Source organism: Cryptosporidium andersoni (genome assembly GCF_001865355.1).
Source record: "Cryptosporidium andersoni isolate 30847 chromosome Unknown contig_42, whole genome shotgun sequence".
Lineage (NCBI taxonomy): Eukaryota > Apicomplexa > Conoidasida > Eucoccidiorida > Cryptosporidiidae > Cryptosporidium > Cryptosporidium andersoni.
In genome coordinates this window covers 39,882-59,537 of record NW_027122819.1, presented here as the reverse complement: position 1 = coordinate 59,537, position 19,656 = coordinate 39,882, and the positions used below count along the sequence as shown (strand labels likewise).

Genomic DNA, 19,656 nt, shown 5'->3' with positions numbered 1-19,656 from the left:
TATATATATTGTGTGATAAATAGTTCTCCGTTTTGTCTAGTAATAGCTATTAAAACTTCTTTCTTACCATTCTTCCGAAAAGAAAAGAAAATTGGTTCCACTTTAAGAACTTAACTGCGATGAAATAAACTGGTAAAGTTTATTTGAGCAAGATAAATTTCTCTATTAACTCTACTCTTTGGTTTTCTGTCAGATATCTTGCAATGGAAACCAATGAAAGGAACGGAGCTATACAAAAAATTTCTTCCAATAGTAACTCTCTATCTTACTCAGTAGTTTTTGAGGATAATGAACTTAGACATATTGAGGATAAGCAAGAGGCAGTAACCAATAGTGATTCTATAAATAGATCAAAAGCCTATGTATTTTTTTCCTCACTTGCCTGCAAACTAAAATTTTGGAAGCACTCAAAGAATTGGAAAATGACCATTTTTAGTTTTGTTGGCTACTTTTTCACTTCAATTGGAGTTGTATATTACAATTACTGGTTATTTGAGAACATAGCCCCATTTCCTGTATTTGTAACATGGGTACAGCAAATTGTTGGTGTATGTTGTTTTGGTATTATTGGACTTTATCATTGGAGATCTTCTCCACAGTCAATTAATATAAGATCTTCACCTAATGGAGGTGTTAACTATGACTCAAATACTACTACTAGTACTAGTTGTACATCTAGTGAGACTATTTTAGGTGAGAAAGAAAATAATAAGAAAAATGAAATTAACCTTAAATCTAATAGTTTAAGCTGTGATGAAGATGAGAAGACTCATAAAATTAGAAGTGGAGATGAAAATAAAGCTCAGAAAAGTTCAAAGAATGGATTTTTTCACATATTAGGAGAGAAGGTTACAAGAAACTTTGGTATGAATGATGGATATAGGAAATTTTTAAAGATACTACCAATGTCAATTTGTTTTGTGGGTCTTGTTGCATTTGCAAATATCTGTTTAAAATATGTACAAGTTTCTACTTACCAAGTTGCTAGATCAGGTTCTTTAATTTTTACAGTAATCGTTTCATATATAATGCTAGGGCAGCGTCAGACATGGCAATCTATTTGTGCATGTATTGTAGTTTGTATTGGATTCTTGATTGGATCCCTGGATAGGACGACATTAAATTTGCTTGGAATTTCAACTGGTCTTGCTTCTTCATTCTGTCAGGTATTTTACAATGTATTTATGAAAAAATGTATGAACTGCGTAAATGGTGATGCACTAAAACTAGTTAAATATAATCAATGTATATCATGTATATTACTTATCCCCTGTATATTTGCAGCACAAGAACTCAAACCTATTTCTGAATCAGCAGTATTTGACTTTAACTCTGTTGAATTTTTCCGTACTTGGTTCTTCTTAATAGTATGTGGTTTTATATCTATGTCACTAAACTATTTTTCATTTTTGGTGGTTGGCTATACATCACCTGTTACTTTTAACGTGATTGGTATGTTTAAAAGTTGTGCTCAAACTGCAGGTGGTTTCATATTTTTCAATGATAGTGCTTCTCCTCATGCTATTACTGGCATTGTATTGACATTTATTGGTTCAGTTTGGTATGGTTTTTCTAAAGCTATTAAATGTAATTTTATCAGCCTAAAAAGTTGTAGAAGATGCAATAGTGAAGATGACAAAAATAATATCCAAATGTCAATTTCAAGGGAAATATTTACAATGGAACAACTCCATCCTATAAATTATTCAGATAATGAAGATACAAAGTCTTGCACAATTAACGATAATATTTCTAATTCTTTAATAGCTAGCAAGGGGAGATTTTATTTTGATGGAATTAGTGATTGTACTCTGAGCAAAGTTGATAATACTAAATTAGGAAATGGATCCTTTTCAAGCTATTATGAGGATAATTGCACTAAAATTCACATTAGTGATGATATAGTGCATACTGAAGACAATGATGATAATTACGACGAAGATAGCTTAACTAAAATGTCTAATTTAGATGATAATGAAAGACAATATATTAAAGATACATCTAAATTCCCTAAGTTACTACAAAAGTTTCCTCTATATTGTAATAATGAGAATATATCTTTGGGCGGGTATAGGGATCAGAGAAAATTTGTAAATTCTCCTAGGATTTCCTCTTCCCTTCCATCTAGTATCTGTACTTCACCTACTAATAGTGAATTCCGTCATATCAATACTCAATATAGAAATAATGGTTTGAGAACTATATCTGATAATTTTTCAAAGTACAGGGATGGATGTAATTTGTCAACTTAGGCATGATACTTAATTTGGTGAGTTCCAAGGGTTATTTGAAATAATTTGAAGTAGCCTGAAATCTTATTCTAAATTTAGCGGTAATGAATTATTGTAATGAAAAAGTATAAACTTCAGTGATATCAAGCTCAAAATTAGTTAAAGCTTTTTTTTTATGTAGTATCTTTAAGTACTACAAAATTTGTTCACTAATTTAATATAACTATTATTATTTTCTTATATTTATAACCAAAAATTTGATTACTTTGTTATATACTAAAGATACAGATTTTGATAATAATCTATTGTCTACTTTTTAGTAGATTGTAAAGTTACTAGTTTACAATATATTATCTAGTAACCTAGTTAGTTTAACCCCTTTCTCACACTAATCCCTGTGGTATCGTGTCAGGATCCTTGTATTCTATAGTTGAGTTATTGGATCCTGTACAGCTCAGTAACAACATCTCATTGACTTGAAACTATATAATTTATTATATTGAAAATTAATCATATTGCTGAAGCTTAGAGTTTGTTATATAAAGTTTCAGATTATGTTGAATTAGCCTACAATACTAATGATTCTATTGCACAATAACACCTTGAATATGTTATTAATTTTCATATATTACAAAGTAAACTCAATAAATATATTTAGATTCCATTTTTTTATAGAACTTAATTAGGTCTAAATTTACTCTTTTTAACTCCTTTGTTCTAGCTTATACGATCTTCATATACATTGTGGCGGGTAAAATGTGCACAAGCCTTAATTTTTTTTGAGAACACTTAACTCCAAATTAGTTTATTTCAGTATAAAATTTGTTATATGGTTTTATTAAAAATAGTTAAAATTCATAAAGCAAAAGGATTTTTGCAAAGTCTCCAATGGGTCAAATTTCTACAGTAGCAGCAAAGAGTGCACTGTATGTATATTCAGGATGCCGATCTATTTTTGGTGGTAATAAAGAGAATATAATACCTCAGAGACCTCCTGATTTAGATATTCTAGCTTCTGGAGAACGTGATAGAATATCTGAGGACTGGAGATGGCTTGCACTAAAGTCTGAGAGGAGGCTTAATTGTATGAAGAATCTTAAATCTTCATCTGAGCAGTTGAAACAAAGATTAGGGAGTATATTTGATATTAGTCAATTCACTTGCTTTGTTCCTCGAACTGTATTAGAAGCAATAGCAGATAAAAGAATAGGATATACAGATGACTTTGATGTAATTATAGAAAGTTTTAAAGCTGCAGTGATGTTTTGTGATGCATCAGGGTTCACAGCTTTAACAACAGCTCTAGATAAGCAACTTAATGGAGCTGAACGTTTAGGAGATTGTATTAATAACTTTTTTACTCCTCTAATCCAAATAATTCACTATTGGGGTGGAGATGTAATTAAATTTAGTGGAGATGCAATTTGTGTAGTTTGGCCAGTTGATGACGAAGGTGGAAGTACATTGCAACAAGGTATGCACAATATTGTACAAGATAATGGGGTTGATTTAAATAATATTTCTGGAGAATATCTAAAAGTAAACGATAATATGAGTGTACTTTTAGAACGTAATCATAGTAAATCTTCTAAAATAGAAGAAGATCTACATAGTCAGAATACTAATACAGGAGATGCTTATTCAGTGGATATGTTTCATGCATGTAGACTAGCCTGTGAATGTTGTTTAGATATTCATAGAACACTTCATAATTTCCCAACTCCTATTCCAGGTCGTACTTTAACTTTACATATAGGTGTAGGATATGGTAGAGTTACAATTCTACAAGTTGGAGGTGTTATGGATCGTTGGGAATATGTTGTTGGAGGTCCACCTTTTGAAGAAATAGCTATAGCAGAACCTTTAGCAAAAAGTGGAGAAACAGTCATTTCTCCATCTGTTTATTCTATTCTAGAGAAGGTCATTTGTGCAGACCCTTGCAAAGAAAATCCCGATTTTAAGAAGCTTCGCAGCTTACTCCTATCTCGCCCTCCTCCTCCCCCTCCTCTAGCAACAATTCATATTAAAGATGAGGATGTTGATCTACTACGAAGATATATACCTCCTCCTGTATATAAATGTTTATCAGGGGGTTATAGTGTTTTTTTAAATGAAGTTAGAAGGCTTACATGTATATTTGTATCTGTAAAAGGTTTAGATATATCTACATATTATGGATCAAAGACAGCTCATCAGTTAATGCAACTAGTACAAAAAGCTGCTTACACAATGGAAGGTAGTGTTAATAAATTTTTGGTAGATGATAAAGGAGTTTTACTACTAATCATATTTGGTCTTCCTCCAGTTTATCATTTGGATGATCCTTTGCGAGCTGTATTTTCAGGTTTAAGGATACTGGATAGTATTCGTTTGATGGGATTGAGCTCAAGTATTGGAATAGGGACAGGTCGTGTTTGGATTGGAACTGTAGGGTGTGCGATCCGTAAAGAATACACAGCTTTAGGAGATACTGTGAATCTTTCAGCTAGATTAATGGCTAAAGCTAGTGAAAACGAAATTCTATGTGACGAGAAAACTTATAATGCTTGTCATCATGTAATGCAATTCAACGAACATCCACCATTTTACCCAAAGGGAAAGGATGTAGCTATAAAACCATTTTCTCCGACTGGAATTCTAGTTCAAAACTCACAATCAATTCTTCAACAGAGGGTCACTACTTCTAAGTTGGCTTCTGTATCAGCTCGTGGATCTGCAATATCTTTGACTAGTGAGACACAAGTTTTTATGGAATCAAATAGTAGCACTTTAGCAACACAAGAAGTTACAACAAATTCTGGTAATAGTTTATGTACACTGAGTTCCTGTACTGTGGCTCAAATATATCAAGGGAATTTTGGGAAAAAAAGTGTGAAACCCGAATCAAGTGCAGAAAGCACAGTTAATGAACTGATTCCAGCTCTTAATAGTATTCAGGCTTGGAAAGATTGGCGACCTCAAAAAAAACTTAGAAGGTTTTTTTTTCCCAAATATCACTATAAATTACCAGATTTATCAGATCCAAATTATTATATTATTCCAGATTATATAATGAGTTTAGATAAAAATGAGAAGATTGCAGGACCTTTTATGCCTTGGGAGTACTATGAACCTTGGGATCCAAACTTACGTTCCACATTAGATTTAGGGGGTGTGATGGTTGTATATGGTAAGGAGAATTGTGGAATATATGATATAGTCCAATATATACAGCAGATAGGGCAAAAATTGGAGCGTAAAGTATTTGTATGTAGTAACATGCCTGATACTCCCTACATTAATATTAGCAATGTACCCCTGTTACCCTGGAAGAAATTATGTACAGACATTATAGAAACTTGGAGATTAACTAAATCTCGTGAAAAAAAGGGATTTTCAAATGTTGATAGAGATAATTCAATATATGGATTGGCTAAAGAACTCATTCATCCTTCTTTTCACTGGAATCTCAAACAACTGAAATGTGTCTTACAAGGGTTAGTTTTACCTTCTGAACTACCCGAAAACAAAGCCTTTTTTAAAGTTAGAAATAAAAGAAATAAAACCAAGTCTAAATCTATGAGAAAGATTTTACAAAATCCCTTGTTGTTTGTTAGCAGTAAAAGAAAAATCCCTTCAGAGAAAAAGGAAGAAAGCAAAAATGATATATTAAAGGAGCTTACTTTAGATAATACAAGAAAACAAGTTAATCAGACCGATATTAACAAGAATATCTTGAAATTAGACAAAAATAATCATTTAAATAATGATGACGATGAATTTGTTGTAGATAGCGAAAACACCGAATTTGAATCCTCTGAAAATGATGATACTGATGGACTAGGTCCAATTATCACCTCCCTCGTGAATGGTTTCTCAATGTATGAAAATAGTATCATATGTCTTCATGTCAGAACAGGAACTAGCTTTTATGCTGGCATGGATAGTGATAGTTGGAAAATTGCAAGAATGATTGCAAGAATTGCTATGATCAGAAGAAAAAGAAAGTTAGAATTTGATTTAAGAGAATTAAAGAAGTGGAGACGCAAGCATTCGCGAGTTTGCCTTTTTTGTAAAGGCTTTAAAAGACCTATTCAGCATATCTCAAAAGATACCTTGTACCTCTACAAAACAACTAAGTGTATTCCACCACCATCTAGATCATCACCCCCACTATTATTTGTCCTAATATGTAGCAATAGCACAGACAAAATAACTGAACAAGCTGAAATAAAACAATGGGCTAAGGAATGTAACGCTTTTATTGAGGTACCAAAATTAACCCTAAATGAAACTTCAAAATTCATCGCTTTCCTACTGGGCACAAATCCTCAAATACCTTTTCAGCTAGTAGAGTATGTACACAGAGCATCTGGAGGAGTCCCTCAACATATATTATTAACTCTGATGCAATTGTTTATTCATAAAGCTATTGAGCTAGAAGTCACCGATACTTCTGTAGAATCTGCGGTTGCTAATATATCGTTGCCAAAAAACCATCCTGATACTAAAGATAAGCTTTCATCAAATTCAAATTTTGAAAAGATAAACCATAATACAGAGCAAACTCAAGACATGTTAGAAGTAAAACTGGATATGAATAATGCGTCGCAAAAAGTATCAAATACAATAGCAGGTAATGAAAGTGAAGTCTCACAAGAAGCTAATTTAACAAATATTGCTGACACTATCTTCACCACATCTTTCAATGATACTGCAAATATGCTCTTTTCTGATACCAATATGAAATTTTATGACAAAGATTTAATTCATGATTCTGTAGCGTTGTCACCTTCAACAATTTCTTCAAGATCCAACTCATTATCTTCCTCATCTATGGATAGATCTGAAGAATGGTCAAATAACTCTCCAAGACATATTAAAACTGTTCGTATTCCTCGCTTTAGAACTCCAGGACCACGTGAACTACTAGGAAGCGATGGTTTACCTTTAGCTACAAATTATGTTAGTGCACCACACAACCCAGAAAGGCAAAGGAAAAGAACTGAAAACAAGGGAATATTATCACCTACCACAAAATTTTCTACATTGGATCATCCATCTAAGATCATTCGTGTTAATGCTCAATTGAAGAAGATTCCATTTGCTCCCGAAATAGTAGCTGATTGTATGTCTAAATTGGAACTATTAGAACCAGATGAACAAATGGCTGCTAAAATTGCTAGTGCCTTTAACTTTCCTTTTACTATTTCAGAGTTACATGCAGTCTATCCTCACAAAAAGACTGTAGCAGAATTCCTTACTATGATAAAGTCAATGGTATTGAAAGATGTACTAGAGATTTGCGATACAACAAGCTTCATCAGTGAATTTAGATCTCGTAGAGGATCTATTGGAAGTGACTATATGGCTAGGCAAACCAATACTTTTGAAGGAGAAAGTGAAAAGCAATCACATGTAGATGATGATGACTTAGAGAAGGAAATACCAATTTTTAAGGAAATTTCTGATTCTTTACCTATAACTGACTACAATCTTTATTCTAATGATGATATACTAGAGCCTATAAGAAAATCTAGTAGTGTGATTCCTATTAATATTAACTTAATACCTAGCAATGAACCTGAATCTGGAAATGTAGATACTTTACCTTATTATGTGGAATACTATCGTTTCCAAAGTATTGCCTTTCAAAGAGTTGTCTCTGAATCTTTACTCAGTGATGAAAGGAAGCGTTTGGCTCGTATTTCACGTCGTACTTTATCAAAAAGACGTTCTAGATTAAGTCCATCTGTAAGAAGTTCTTCACCTCCATTACCTCCATCCCCTACGGACTCTAATGCTAATTTACAACAAGATAATGAACATGATAAAAAACTTAATACAAAATATTTGATTTCTAATACAGTAACACTACTTCCCCTCCCTGAAGAGAAGATTAGCTAACAACTATTGGACTTTAGATTGAAAACTAGAAATTAAAAGAATATCTGAATCTTTTTACTTTGTCTGACGCTTGAATACTTTTTAAGTTAAATTGGCATATTTATTACATATATAGGCTTATCTAAGTCTTAATAGTTCAGCAGATAATTGAATGTTTTAACATAAATTTAGATTTTATCGCTTGTAAAGTATCTTGTAACTTGAAAAAATTGATGAGTTAGACAGTTAACTTTTTGTCTGTGTGTTACATGGTACTGACTATATTTCCAAATATTAACTAAGTCTCCATTCCCAAGCAATGGTAGATATTTGTGCATACTACATCTTCAGATAATTTATACTAGCAAATACATTTATTGACCAAATTATAGCAGTCCCAAATGTGCTAAGTACTAAGTGTAAATTCAAAAATTTCGCAAATGTAGCAATTCTTCTAGCTTACTGATTTAGCAATTAAACTACTCAATTTTGACTTGTAAATTCCTAATCATTTACAGATACTTCTTTAGATGATATCAGAAATTCTTTTATTTTTGACTTTAGTCTTATTTACCAGAAATCCCTCTGATTTTAAAATGATTGAAATCCAATATTCTATTATTTTATTGTGGATAAGTTTTTTATCCAAAGGTTTATCTGTCAACTGCTTAACTTAGATTAAGCCATATTCAATTTAGTAATGCCCATGAGCAGATCTAGTATTCTTTGTATGTTTTTCATAAACTTTACTTTCACATCTACCGTGATGGAAATGATATCCATCAGGACATGATAATGATATCTTTGTATGTTCAGTCTTTGCACATTGAGTCCCATCCGGAGTAAGAACCATACCATGAGGACACACAGGTAAGGCTGGAGTAGCTGCCAAAGACACACATTTCCCATGACCATCACTTGTTCCACTGGGACACATGTAACTTGTCTTTGCTACAATTTCTTGTATACATTGACCTCCATCCAAATTGTACCCATGGGGGCATTTCAAAGAATAAGGTTTACCTGTAGAAGCTGTGCACATTCCTGTTGGAGGAACTTCACTCCCATCAGGGCAAAATCCTATTAATGGAACTGTCTCAAATGAAACACAACGATGGCCCTTCAAAATACCTGTTTGACAATTTTTAGTAGGTGTTTCAGTAATTATCTTGATGCATTGTCCATTCTGTTGTGAGAAACCATGTGGGCAATCAACTGAAGGTGGTTTCATTTTCTCAGAAATACACTCACCAGAACCGGTATCAATATAGCCATGAGGACACTGCTGCAAAGGTTGCTCTGTGACTACTGTATAACATTTATTGTGTCCCTGGGATGTAGTTCCTGGTGGACAAGTTATCTCTGGTTCAACATTCGTTACACTGATGCATTGACCACTTTCCATCTTGAACCCTTGAGGGCATTCTTGAATGATTGGACGTTCCTCCATTCTAACACAACGACTACCTGTTCCATCCAATTCAAACCCATTTGGACATGTGGGAATAGTTGGTACATTTGTAATTATTACACAACGATGACCTCTTGGAATTGAGCCTGGGGGACATTGAGATGTAGAATCTACATTTACAAGTTTAGTACATACTCCATCTTTGAGTTGGAAACCTTTTTCACATTTCAAATTAGGTCCTGCTAGATCTGTCGAAACACAAATATCACCACGAAGCTCATAACCATGACGGCAAGTTAGTATCACATCTGCATTTTCTGTTCTGGAGCATTGAACTGTTCTACCATGTTTATCTACTGGATCAAAGCCTGGTGGACAGATTTCAAGTGGATCTGTGGAAATATCACGAACACATTCTTGGTGCTTCCTCTGAAAACCTGGAGGACATCGGTAGTCTGCTGCAAATTCTTTCATTGTAACACATTCATCTCCAACAAGTACAAATCCATGTGGACATGTTCTATCTGCTGGAACAGCCTGGCGAGTTACACAGTGACCATTAATAAGCTCAAATCCAGGTTCACAAACTGGTACAGCTAGATTATATTCTTTTCTTACGCATTGTCCATCTCTTAAGTCATACTTTTTTGGACAATTTAAAGAACTAGGAGAAAAAATTGTCCTTGTACACTGTCTTCCACTTATAGTATAGCCTTGAGGACATTGGATCAATGGTGGGATAACATCTGTATTAGACTCATAATAATTAATCTCTGTAGGCTGTACATGGTGATGGTGCTGCCCATGAACTCTGTATAATGCCACTCCTATTAAAAGTACAAAATTTATAGTCTTCATTCTTGTCTACAAAAATTAAAATTCAAAATTGCAGGATCCTGAACTTATTTATATAATTTCAGTTGTAACTATATAATAAATATCCTAGATACGATCTATCTTGAATCGTTCACGAACATGCAAACAGCAACTTGATGCTCGGAATTGTGCACCGAATCCGCGTATAGATCTATTTTTCAACACTTTTTGTTAGGTATCACGTCTTACACAAGTTTTATATTTCAAAATATTGTTATATTTCATAACTTTATCACTGCAAAATCCTGTAGATTTAATATAATTTATATCAATGACATGTTTCTACTTAGCAGTGTGCAATAGTTCTAAATATATAGTCTTGCAAAATTCTACTAGATATCTATAGATGTATTAAATTGACAAAATCTCGAATTATCTCACAAAATACATTCTATTCTTTTTAAATATATATAGCATATGTCTTGGTTAAATAAGGAATACTTAAAAAGTATATATCCTACCAAATTAACAATAAAAAGTCTAAGCTATCCTAATTGGCCAAATTATCACCCTTTGTTGGGAAATATGTAAGACTACAGCGTCCACAGGTTATCCTATTAAAATGCTGAGCCATAAATACCCCTGCACCACATGTTTCAGCTGGGCATTCACGTCTTAGTTTCACAACCTTATTTCCATCGACTTTGTAATATTTCAATACAGCCAACTTCACCTTCTTTTTCTTATGTTTGATCTTCTTTGGTTTTGCGAAATTCTTCTTCTTCTTCTTTGCACCACCAAGTAGTGGCATAGTCACAAAGACTGTAGATAAGTTCGTCAAACCTGATTCCAAGATTAGCTCATTATCATTCAGAGATGATGTAAAGCCAAAATTCAGTTGTTGAAGATCTGTAGGAATTCCAGTAACTTCGTAAATGCGAAGTTTAAGATCGGCTATACTGGTTTTTGAGTCAACACTAACTAGTTGAGTGCCACTCAAGCCACAATTCAAGAAAATCTGCATATCAATAAAATATATAAACCAGATACGATACCAACCACAGACGGAGTACGGCAGTATACAAGAACTTGAGACGCCTTATTTTTTGTTTTGACCTATAGACATTACTTGCGAACTACTCTAAACAGGTATTATTCGTACCTCTCATAGTATCGAAGAACTATAGTAAATATTACAAAAGACAGGACATTATGTGCCGCCCATTAATATAAGGTTATGAAATATGTAGTCGAAATATCAGACAAAATAAACTATTTAAAGCTTTTCTTTTTTGTCCCAATGCAATCTAACTAATTAATAAGTTTTGGCTGGATACCAATATTAATAAGACCAGTATCAATATGTACTTAAGGTAGTAGGATAAGTGGGGTTATATATATATATATTACAACTTTTTAGAGGATGACCTAGTCACTCTTTTTTTTGTAACTGGGGCTTCTTCAGTAGCATTGCTTTTCTTAAGAGATGCGTTTCTTCTAGTTCTAATTGGATCGTCAGTTGCATTAGACTTTGTGGAGGTCTTATTCTGACCAATAACTTCTGCCTTGGCGGATCTAGCTCTGGGACGATGTGTTGTCAATATTTCTGTCTTCTCTTCATTTGTTTCTGCAGGTTTTTGTTTCACAATTTTCTTCTTTATTCTTCTCTTTGGGATAGTCTCTTCATGTTTGAGGTGGGTAGACATAATCCAAGATACCAAGACAAGCACAATTATGCTTATGACACATAGGGTTGACAAATCCGAAACATCCATAGTTTGATTTCTGTTTATCAAAAAAAGTGCGATTTGCCCCAATTCCAGCTTCTTCTATTAATATCTCTGGTTAATCTTTAGAAACACTTTTCAATTGTCCACACATTGTTGCATAGTGAAATATGTGGACAGCACGTCCTACAGAATAACCGCTTTTGTATCCATGCTTACACTAAGAAGTATTCTTAGATACAGATTTATATTGAATTTCGGCATACTATAGTAATATTTCCATCTCTTCCTTTTATTCTTGTAATTTGTCTGAAGTTATACTCTGTGTTGATACTTGCAAGATATCACATACTAAAAGGTGTGGGTATTGTATTTAGCAATATAATCCGATTTTTCTGACCATTTACATTATTTCAATATCTAAATACTTCATAATTATTAGATATTCTTGTCTTCCAAATATTATTAATTTAAATGAGAGAATCATAATTAGGGTGTAATTACTAATTATACATCATCTACTATTTTATAGGAGGTATCGAAGTTTAGAGCGCTGAACTTGTCCCAAATTTATTGGGGTTAACGAATTTTATTAATCGGTAGTTATTTCTATCAGTATATAATTGTGAGTAATTTTCGTTGTTAAATATCAGATATATGGCAGATATTAAATATCCACTGGTTAATCTAAATTATTTCTGGTTTTCACTGCTAATATTAATAACATACGTCCAAAATTACCAATGTTTCAAAATTTCGAAGAACATATATAAAGATATTACAGTAGAGGATTATGACTACTTAAAGGAGAGGTGTAATATTAACCCTGAAGGACTTGGTATATTAGGTCATTTTAAATCTGCAAAAAGTCCGAAATATACCATATTATTTCTGCATGCATATGCCAATCCTAGATCTTTATTGGTCAGATTATCTAAAAAATTTTTTGTGCGAATGGGAAGACACATAAGTCATTATGATTTGGATTTTAGTAATGATATGCAATTTATAGCTATAGATTGGCTTCCTTTATTTTCACCTATTTATAATAAACTGGGGAATAATGTTATGAATACTTTGATATCAGGAAATACTCCTATTAATTTATATTTAAAAATAATTATTTCAGTCACGGCATTTATTAATAATTTATATAGACGTGGTATTATTAATTCTTTAGAATTAACGGGTATCTATGGTAACTGTGTAGGTGGTATCATAGCACTTGGGATAACTTTTTCTATAATGAAACCTCTTGCAGTAACAGTGGTGAATGGAGCAACAGTGTTTTTACCAAATATCTTGTTTACTAAATTATTTAGGAAATCGAATACATCTACACGTATTTTGCTAATTCATGGCCAAAATGATAAGGTAATCACTCCAATTTATGCTGAGAATACGTATTATACGCTATTAAACTGGAATGTAAATGTTGAAATCTTAAGAGTAGAAGGAGATCATATATCAGTTATGATTAAACACTTATATACTGGATTTAGGTATATTGCATCTGTTTTACTAGACAGACCTGAAATATATCGTCCAGATGATACTTATAACGAAGAATTAATGAAATTGACAAAGCAATCAATTAAAAGGGAAGATATTATATTCATTGTACCTCCTAAGAAATTAGATGGAGATACTTTTAAAATAAGAAATTAAATGACAGTTGAAAAGCAAGATCGCTAAACACCTAAAGTAATTATTTAACATAATTTCCTAAATATTTTTATAATAATTTATATCCTTAAACTTTATATACTATAACTACTTTTATTTTAGATATATTAATATTTGATATTTAAAGCTCACTTAGATTTTATTTAAGCAATAAAAGACTTTTGAGTATTATTATATTCTAAAAGCGGTATCTAATCTATTAAGATGTGAGCAAAATAGATGTTAATTATTTCAATTTCTTTACTCATAAATATTTAGTGATGAATATGAGAACATTACCCTTAGGTGTGTCTTTTATCTCTAGACACTCAAAATATTTAAGATCATTTTCAACTAAGCTAAAGAATCAAAGTATACAAAGGCCACTTTATTTTGATTATCAAGCTACTACCCCAGTTGATCCACGTGTTTTGGATAAAATGCTTCCTTTATATACCGAGCTGTATGGGAATTCACATTCTAGAACACATGGCTATGGTTGGGAGACAGAAGATTTGATTGAGAATGCAAGAGATGAAGTTGCAAAGTTAATAAACTGTCTTTCAAAAGAAGTTATTTTTACTTCTGGAGCTACTGAGTCCAACAATACCATTATACGTGGAGTTTGTGAAAACTACGGCAATATAAAGGAAGGTAGGAATCATATAATAACTACTCAGATTGAACACAAATGTGTGTTATCCACACTTCGTGAATTGGAATTGAAGGGTTTTAAAGTAACATATCTTAAAGTGGATAGAGATGGTTTATTGTCACTAAAAAGTCTAGAAAGTGCAATTGAAAGTGGGAAGACTATTTTAGTATCTGTTATGTTCGTAAATAATGAAATTGGGGTTATACAACCTATGGAGTCTATAGGTGAAGTATGTAGAAAACATGGCGTACTATTTCATAGTGACGTGGCCCAAGGGTTAGGTAAACTACAAATAGATGTAAATAAGTGGAAAGTAGACTTTCTTTCTATGTCAGGTCACAAAATATATGGTCCCAAAGGTATAGGAGCATTCTATATTCGTAGTAAACCTAGAAGAAGGATTAAACCCTTAATTTTTGGAGGAGGGCAAGAACGAGGGCTTCGTTCGGGTACTTTAGCGGTCCCACTTGTAGTTGGTTTTGGGGAGGCATGCCGTATAGCTAATGATGAAATGGTTCGTGATAGTATTCATGTGAAGAAGTTGTACCATAGACTTTATCATGGGATTCAATCACAGGTACCCAATATTAAGCTTAATGGTTCACCAATTCATCGTTGTTTTAACAATCTCAATTTAAGCTTTGCGGGAGTTGAAGGTGAATCCTTGTTAATGAAACTTCAATCTTTAGCACTATCCTCAGGTAGTGCTTGCACCTCAGCATCACTAGAGCCTTCATATGTACTAAGAGCAATTGGAATAGATGAAGAAACAGCTCATACATCTATTAGATTTGGATTAGGTAGGTTTACAACTCCTTCAGAAATTGATTTAGCAGTAGATGAGGTAGTAAAAGCAGTTTCATCGCTTCGAAATATGTCACCAATATGGGATCAAATAAATAGTACAAACCCATCTGATATTTCGAGTCCTATTTGGACATAAAGAAGTTTATATATATCATTATATTTTGAACTAAATCATTCACTTTTAAAATCTAATTTATAACATCCCCATATATCACTATGTATTAATAAGGATAAAAGGTATTATTAAATATTTTAAGTAAATTCATACTTAGTAAAAGTCTCACTGTTTAATATTATTACCACCTAAAGTTACTATTATAGATCCCATATGAGTATCCAGAATTTTCTAAAGATACCGAGCGGGTCAAACTCTATAGGTTCACATTCTATTGAAATTAATACCAAGTAAACAAATAATGACTTCCTTTTGGATATGGTTTCTTAACTTCTTATGGTTAAGTTTTATATCATGCAATATTCCACTAGCTAATCATGTAACTATTTCATCACATGACTATAAATATATGTCGAGGATTGGTAATGTAAAACCTTTACAATTAGATATATTTGGAAGTTACAGACGAACTGAATATCCTATATATACTATAATATTTCTACATGGATATACTACACCATATTATGTATATCTTTATTTAACGCGAAGGTTCTTCATAAAATTGACCCGTCATTTAGATCATTATGATCAAAGGTTCAGTGATAATGTCCACTTAATATCTCCAGACTGGCTTAGTCCAATTGATAAAGAACTTAGTAATTTAACTATTCACGAAGTTCTATCTTTTAGAGGAGGTCGTCCTAGAAGAGATGTTTATTTAACTATTATTGTTAGTATTATAGCTTTTATAAACAGTTTGTATAGGAAAGGAGTTATTACGTCTATGGATAAAACTGCAATTTATGGAAACTGCGTAGGAGGAGTTATTGGAGGAGCTGCAGCTTTAGGTGTGAAATATCCCTTAGGAGCTGTTGTATTAAATAGTTCTGGTATCTTTCATCTTGAGTTGATTTATAGGGTTATTTTGAGAACACAGAATCTTAAAGCTCACTTTTTACTCATTAATGGTGATCGTGACTCACTTATTGATTACAAACTTGCAGAGGCTACAGAAGAAGTATTGAGAGTTTGGGGAGCTAAAGATGTTACATTCATAAAACTCAGGACAGATCACCTTGAAACTATGTCTAAATATATATATACTGGCTTTAGATTTATAGCTTCAGTACTATTATCTAGACCTGAGATATTCCGCCCAGATGATTCTGACGATACAAAACTAGTTCTTATGACTATAAAAAAAGTTCCTGATAGAAAGTCTATAGTTCCGATTGTACCAATCACAAATAAAACTACAGATGTTACTGAAGGTATTCAAGTATACTCTAAATCACTTTCTTCCACTCCGTTAAATTCAACTGATTTAAATATTACAGGTATTCCAAGAACATGGGAAAACCTCATAAATACAACTTTTAAATTTAGTGATTCAATAGAATCTCCTGAATAAGTAATTAAAAAGTGGGTTTTTAGTGTTAAACTTCATATTTAAGAGATATTAAGTCTTATTAGTTGTATAATACTACTAAGTTAACTATTATATTGTAATTATTAGATATATTAGGTAATTGTAGATATATTCTTAGACTTGACATGTTTGCTATGCTTATGTTCATAAAATTCAAAGTTATTATTTATCTTGCAATGCAAATTTTGTAGATGGTATATTAAACTATACAGACCACTTTGTAACTTAGTAAATAAGTACTAACTAATTAAATTATTTTTAACATACTCTTAGCATGAAGTCTAAATATACTAATAATTTTGTATCCGCGCTATAAAGAACATAATTTGACGGGTAGTCAGTAATAGGATTTGAAATATAATAAGTTTATATTATTATTCAGTCTGAACAGTTTCTTAAATAAAAATGAAACTGTTAATTTTCATTCTATTAGTATTTGGTATTGATATGTGGCAGACTATAATCAATGTAAGCCTTCAAAGTTCATTTGTAACTTATATAACTTCACAACAGTTGGTTAGAAATATACCTAATCAAAGTGTATACTATAAATATCATATACCAACAGATTATAACTATTTGATGAAATCGAAACGATTTGAGCCTATGATATTAACATCATGTATTCATTATAAATTAGCTAGTTGTACTCCTAAATATACCTTGATTATTTTTATGGGAGCCGTTGATAGATATTACTGTCAGATATTCTCACAAGGTCTATTTGTAAAGTATTTAAATCATATAAGTAGTTATTATGGAACTGAAGTAGCCGAAAATACTCAGATCATTGTCCCAGATTGGTATGGAGCTTATACTAGCAATATGAGTAATTCAGAGGAGGTTTTACGTTTAGGAGCACTTTGGTTTCTACAGCCAACAAAAGACTATTTATTTACTCCAGTATTGAGTTCTGTAGCCTATATTAATAGATTATATAGAATTGGTGAAATTCCATCTCTTGATAATACGGGTATTTATGGAATTTGTATCGGTGGCACTATAGCTTTAATTACAAGTCTTTCTTTGAAATATCCTGTCAAAGCTGTAGCTATAAATAATTCTCCATTTATGAAATATAATTATATTCGCAAAAATTTTTTGCAAAAATCTGTTATACATCAAACAAAAGTCCTAATTATTCATGGATATAAGAATGTAATATTTAATATTATGCACTCTTATAGACTATCCAAATTTCTTACAAAACATGGAATACAAAACTACAGAGTACTTAATAAATTTGGGCACATAGATAATCTTAGATATTATTGTTTCATTGCTTTTAGATTCCTCGTATCAGTAATTTTAAATAAAGATTATAAATATGATTTAGCAGTAACTCCAAAGTATGAATATACTCATTATTTAAATTATACAAAGTGGGTGAATATATTGGAAGTTATGCAAGCCTGATTAAATTCTATGGAAGGTGTCAATTCCTTTTTCTTGCAGATCTTACAAATTTTATTATTATTTTGTTAGCTCACAGAAGATAATCTTAATATTAAAATTCTGTTCTAATATCCTAAAAATATAGTTAATTTTAAATTGTGAGCATTAAATATCACTAGATTTTTGTGATTTGAGATTGGTAACAAAGTTTTCTCAGGAGATTTTATATTTATATATGAAGTTGTATACCTATGCATTAATAAAAACCCCCACCTTGATATATATATGAATATTTACTATACTTTAGTATATAATAAAGAGAATTTGTTTTAATAGAAACTTCTCAAAGAAAGGTAATAGTATTAAAAGATAATAAAGTTTGAATTTGCATTCTAGGATTAATTTTGTTTTTGATATTTTTTTCAATATATTAAACTTTATTCACTAATCTATGGTGATAGCTTATACTAAAAGTACCACTTTCAATTTTATATTTGGTTATGCTATTATTATTGGAGTAATACGGAAACAATGAATTTCATCAATATATTCCAACAAATTTTTGATTTATGGCGCCATATTCGGCATCTAATAATGCAGCAGTCAGATTTTAATAACTTTTTTGATATATTAGTTATAGTAATGGATAGGAGAGATGTAGATGCAACTGTAAAAACTGCTTTTGGAAATAATCAGATGGCCATGGCATTTGCAGCTGCTGTGGAAGCTTCTAATGAAAATAAGGTTGATAATGAAAACTCAAGCACTGAGCTTAATAAGGTGAAAAAGGAAGTAGAGGAATTAAAACAAACATTGAATGAAATAAAGTCACAATTAAGTGATATTAAAAATAAAGGTAATGAGCAATTTGAAGGTAGTAAAACTCTAGATCAAGCAGAATGGATAAGTTTACAACAGTATATTTATGAACATTTTAAGAACCAGGCTGAGATGCAAAGAAAACTCAACGAACTGGAAGAGAACCTTTCCACAAATGGTAATAATGTGTCAGAATTACGGATCAAGATCAGAGAATATGAATCTAGTTTAGAAGTAAATACTAATCATATTACTACCCTAGCTTTAGTATTGGATGAGTGGCAGGAAAAAGTTAACAGGTTAGACTCTGTTATAAGTAATTTGAAACAAAGCTTAGATACAAATGCTAAGATAGTAGACAACATTGCAAAATTGCCAAATTCTATTCTTGATATATTCTATAGTCAATCTCAGGCATGGGATGGATTTTCTAAAGTATTGAATCAGTTGAGTAATGATATGGATAAAGAAATAAACAAATCTTCAATTTACCAAGAAGAAAGTGACAACTTAGAAATTGCAATATCTATTAAGACATTAGTAGAAGCTATGAAGAATCTGCAGCCTTTATTATTATTACCAAATATAGTTCATTAGTAGTAGTCGTGTCTAGTATTTATATTATAAACAATTTTGTCGAATTCTGTGGTTACGATTTTTCTTATTCCCTTCCCTTATTAAGATAATTAAATTTTTGTTTTTGTCTTTGTAGATATCTATC

The 19,656-nt window shown here is 31.8% G+C and overlaps 10 protein-coding genes across 10 annotated transcripts; 7 read left to right on the top strand and 3 right to left on the bottom strand.

Moving 5' to 3' along the window:
* Positions 1-203: 203 nt before the first annotated feature.
* cand_015910 (uncharacterized protein) lies at positions 204-2,252 on the top strand (the record flags this gene model as incomplete). Its single annotated transcript, XM_067211826.1, has 1 exon — positions 204-2,252. One exon carries the CDS (start codon positions 204-206, stop codon positions 2,250-2,252), a length of 2,049 nt encoding a protein of 682 aa, XP_067069430.1.
* Positions 2,253-3,119: 867 nt separating this feature from the next.
* On the top strand, positions 3,120-8,117 carry cand_015900 (uncharacterized protein; the record flags this gene model as incomplete). Its single annotated transcript, XM_067211825.1, has 1 exon — positions 3,120-8,117. The coding sequence occupies one exon, from the start codon at positions 3,120-3,122 to the stop codon at positions 8,115-8,117; it is 4,998 nt and encodes a 1,665-aa protein (XP_067069429.1).
* Positions 8,118-8,790: 673 nt separating this feature from the next.
* On the bottom strand, positions 8,791-10,365 carry cand_015890 (uncharacterized protein; the record flags this gene model as incomplete). The annotated part of the gene is made up of 1 exon (XM_067211824.1): positions 8,791-10,365. One exon carries the CDS (start codon positions 10,363-10,365, stop codon positions 8,791-8,793), a length of 1,575 nt encoding a protein of 524 aa, XP_067069428.1.
* Positions 10,366-10,873: 508 nt separating this feature from the next.
* Positions 10,874-11,347, bottom strand: cand_015880 (40s ribosomal protein S27A; the record flags this gene model as incomplete). Its single annotated transcript, XM_067211823.1, has 1 exon — positions 10,874-11,347. One exon carries the CDS (start codon positions 11,345-11,347, stop codon positions 10,874-10,876), a length of 474 nt encoding a protein of 157 aa, XP_067069427.1.
* Positions 11,348-11,729: 382 nt separating this feature from the next.
* Positions 11,730-12,098, bottom strand: cand_015870 (uncharacterized protein; the record flags this gene model as incomplete). Its single annotated transcript, XM_067211822.1, has 1 exon — positions 11,730-12,098. One exon carries the CDS (start codon positions 12,096-12,098, stop codon positions 11,730-11,732), a length of 369 nt encoding a protein of 122 aa, XP_067069426.1.
* Positions 12,099-12,707: 609 nt separating this feature from the next.
* Positions 12,708-13,718, top strand: cand_015860 (uncharacterized protein; the record flags this gene model as incomplete). Its single annotated transcript, XM_067211821.1, has 1 exon — positions 12,708-13,718. The coding sequence occupies one exon, from the start codon at positions 12,708-12,710 to the stop codon at positions 13,716-13,718; it is 1,011 nt and encodes a 336-aa protein (XP_067069425.1).
* A 278-nt stretch (positions 13,719-13,996) lies between these two features.
* On the top strand, positions 13,997-15,313 carry cand_015850 (class V family protein; the record flags this gene model as incomplete). Its single annotated transcript, XM_067211820.1, has 1 exon — positions 13,997-15,313. The coding sequence occupies one exon, from the start codon at positions 13,997-13,999 to the stop codon at positions 15,311-15,313; it is 1,317 nt and encodes a 438-aa protein (XP_067069424.1).
* Positions 15,314-15,593: 280 nt separating this feature from the next.
* On the top strand, positions 15,594-16,703 carry cand_015840 (uncharacterized protein; the record flags this gene model as incomplete). Its single annotated transcript, XM_067211819.1, has 1 exon — positions 15,594-16,703. The coding sequence occupies one exon, from the start codon at positions 15,594-15,596 to the stop codon at positions 16,701-16,703; it is 1,110 nt and encodes a 369-aa protein (XP_067069423.1).
* Positions 16,704-17,126: 423 nt separating this feature from the next.
* cand_015830 (uncharacterized protein) lies at positions 17,127-18,137 on the top strand (the record flags this gene model as incomplete). Its single annotated transcript, XM_067211818.1, has 1 exon — positions 17,127-18,137. The coding sequence occupies one exon, from the start codon at positions 17,127-17,129 to the stop codon at positions 18,135-18,137; it is 1,011 nt and encodes a 336-aa protein (XP_067069422.1).
* A 621-nt stretch (positions 18,138-18,758) lies between these two features.
* Positions 18,759-19,532, top strand: cand_015820 (uncharacterized protein; the record flags this gene model as incomplete). The annotated part of the gene is made up of 1 exon (XM_067211817.1): positions 18,759-19,532. One exon carries the CDS (start codon positions 18,759-18,761, stop codon positions 19,530-19,532), a length of 774 nt encoding a protein of 257 aa, XP_067069421.1.
* Positions 19,533-19,656: the final 124 nt, after the last annotated feature.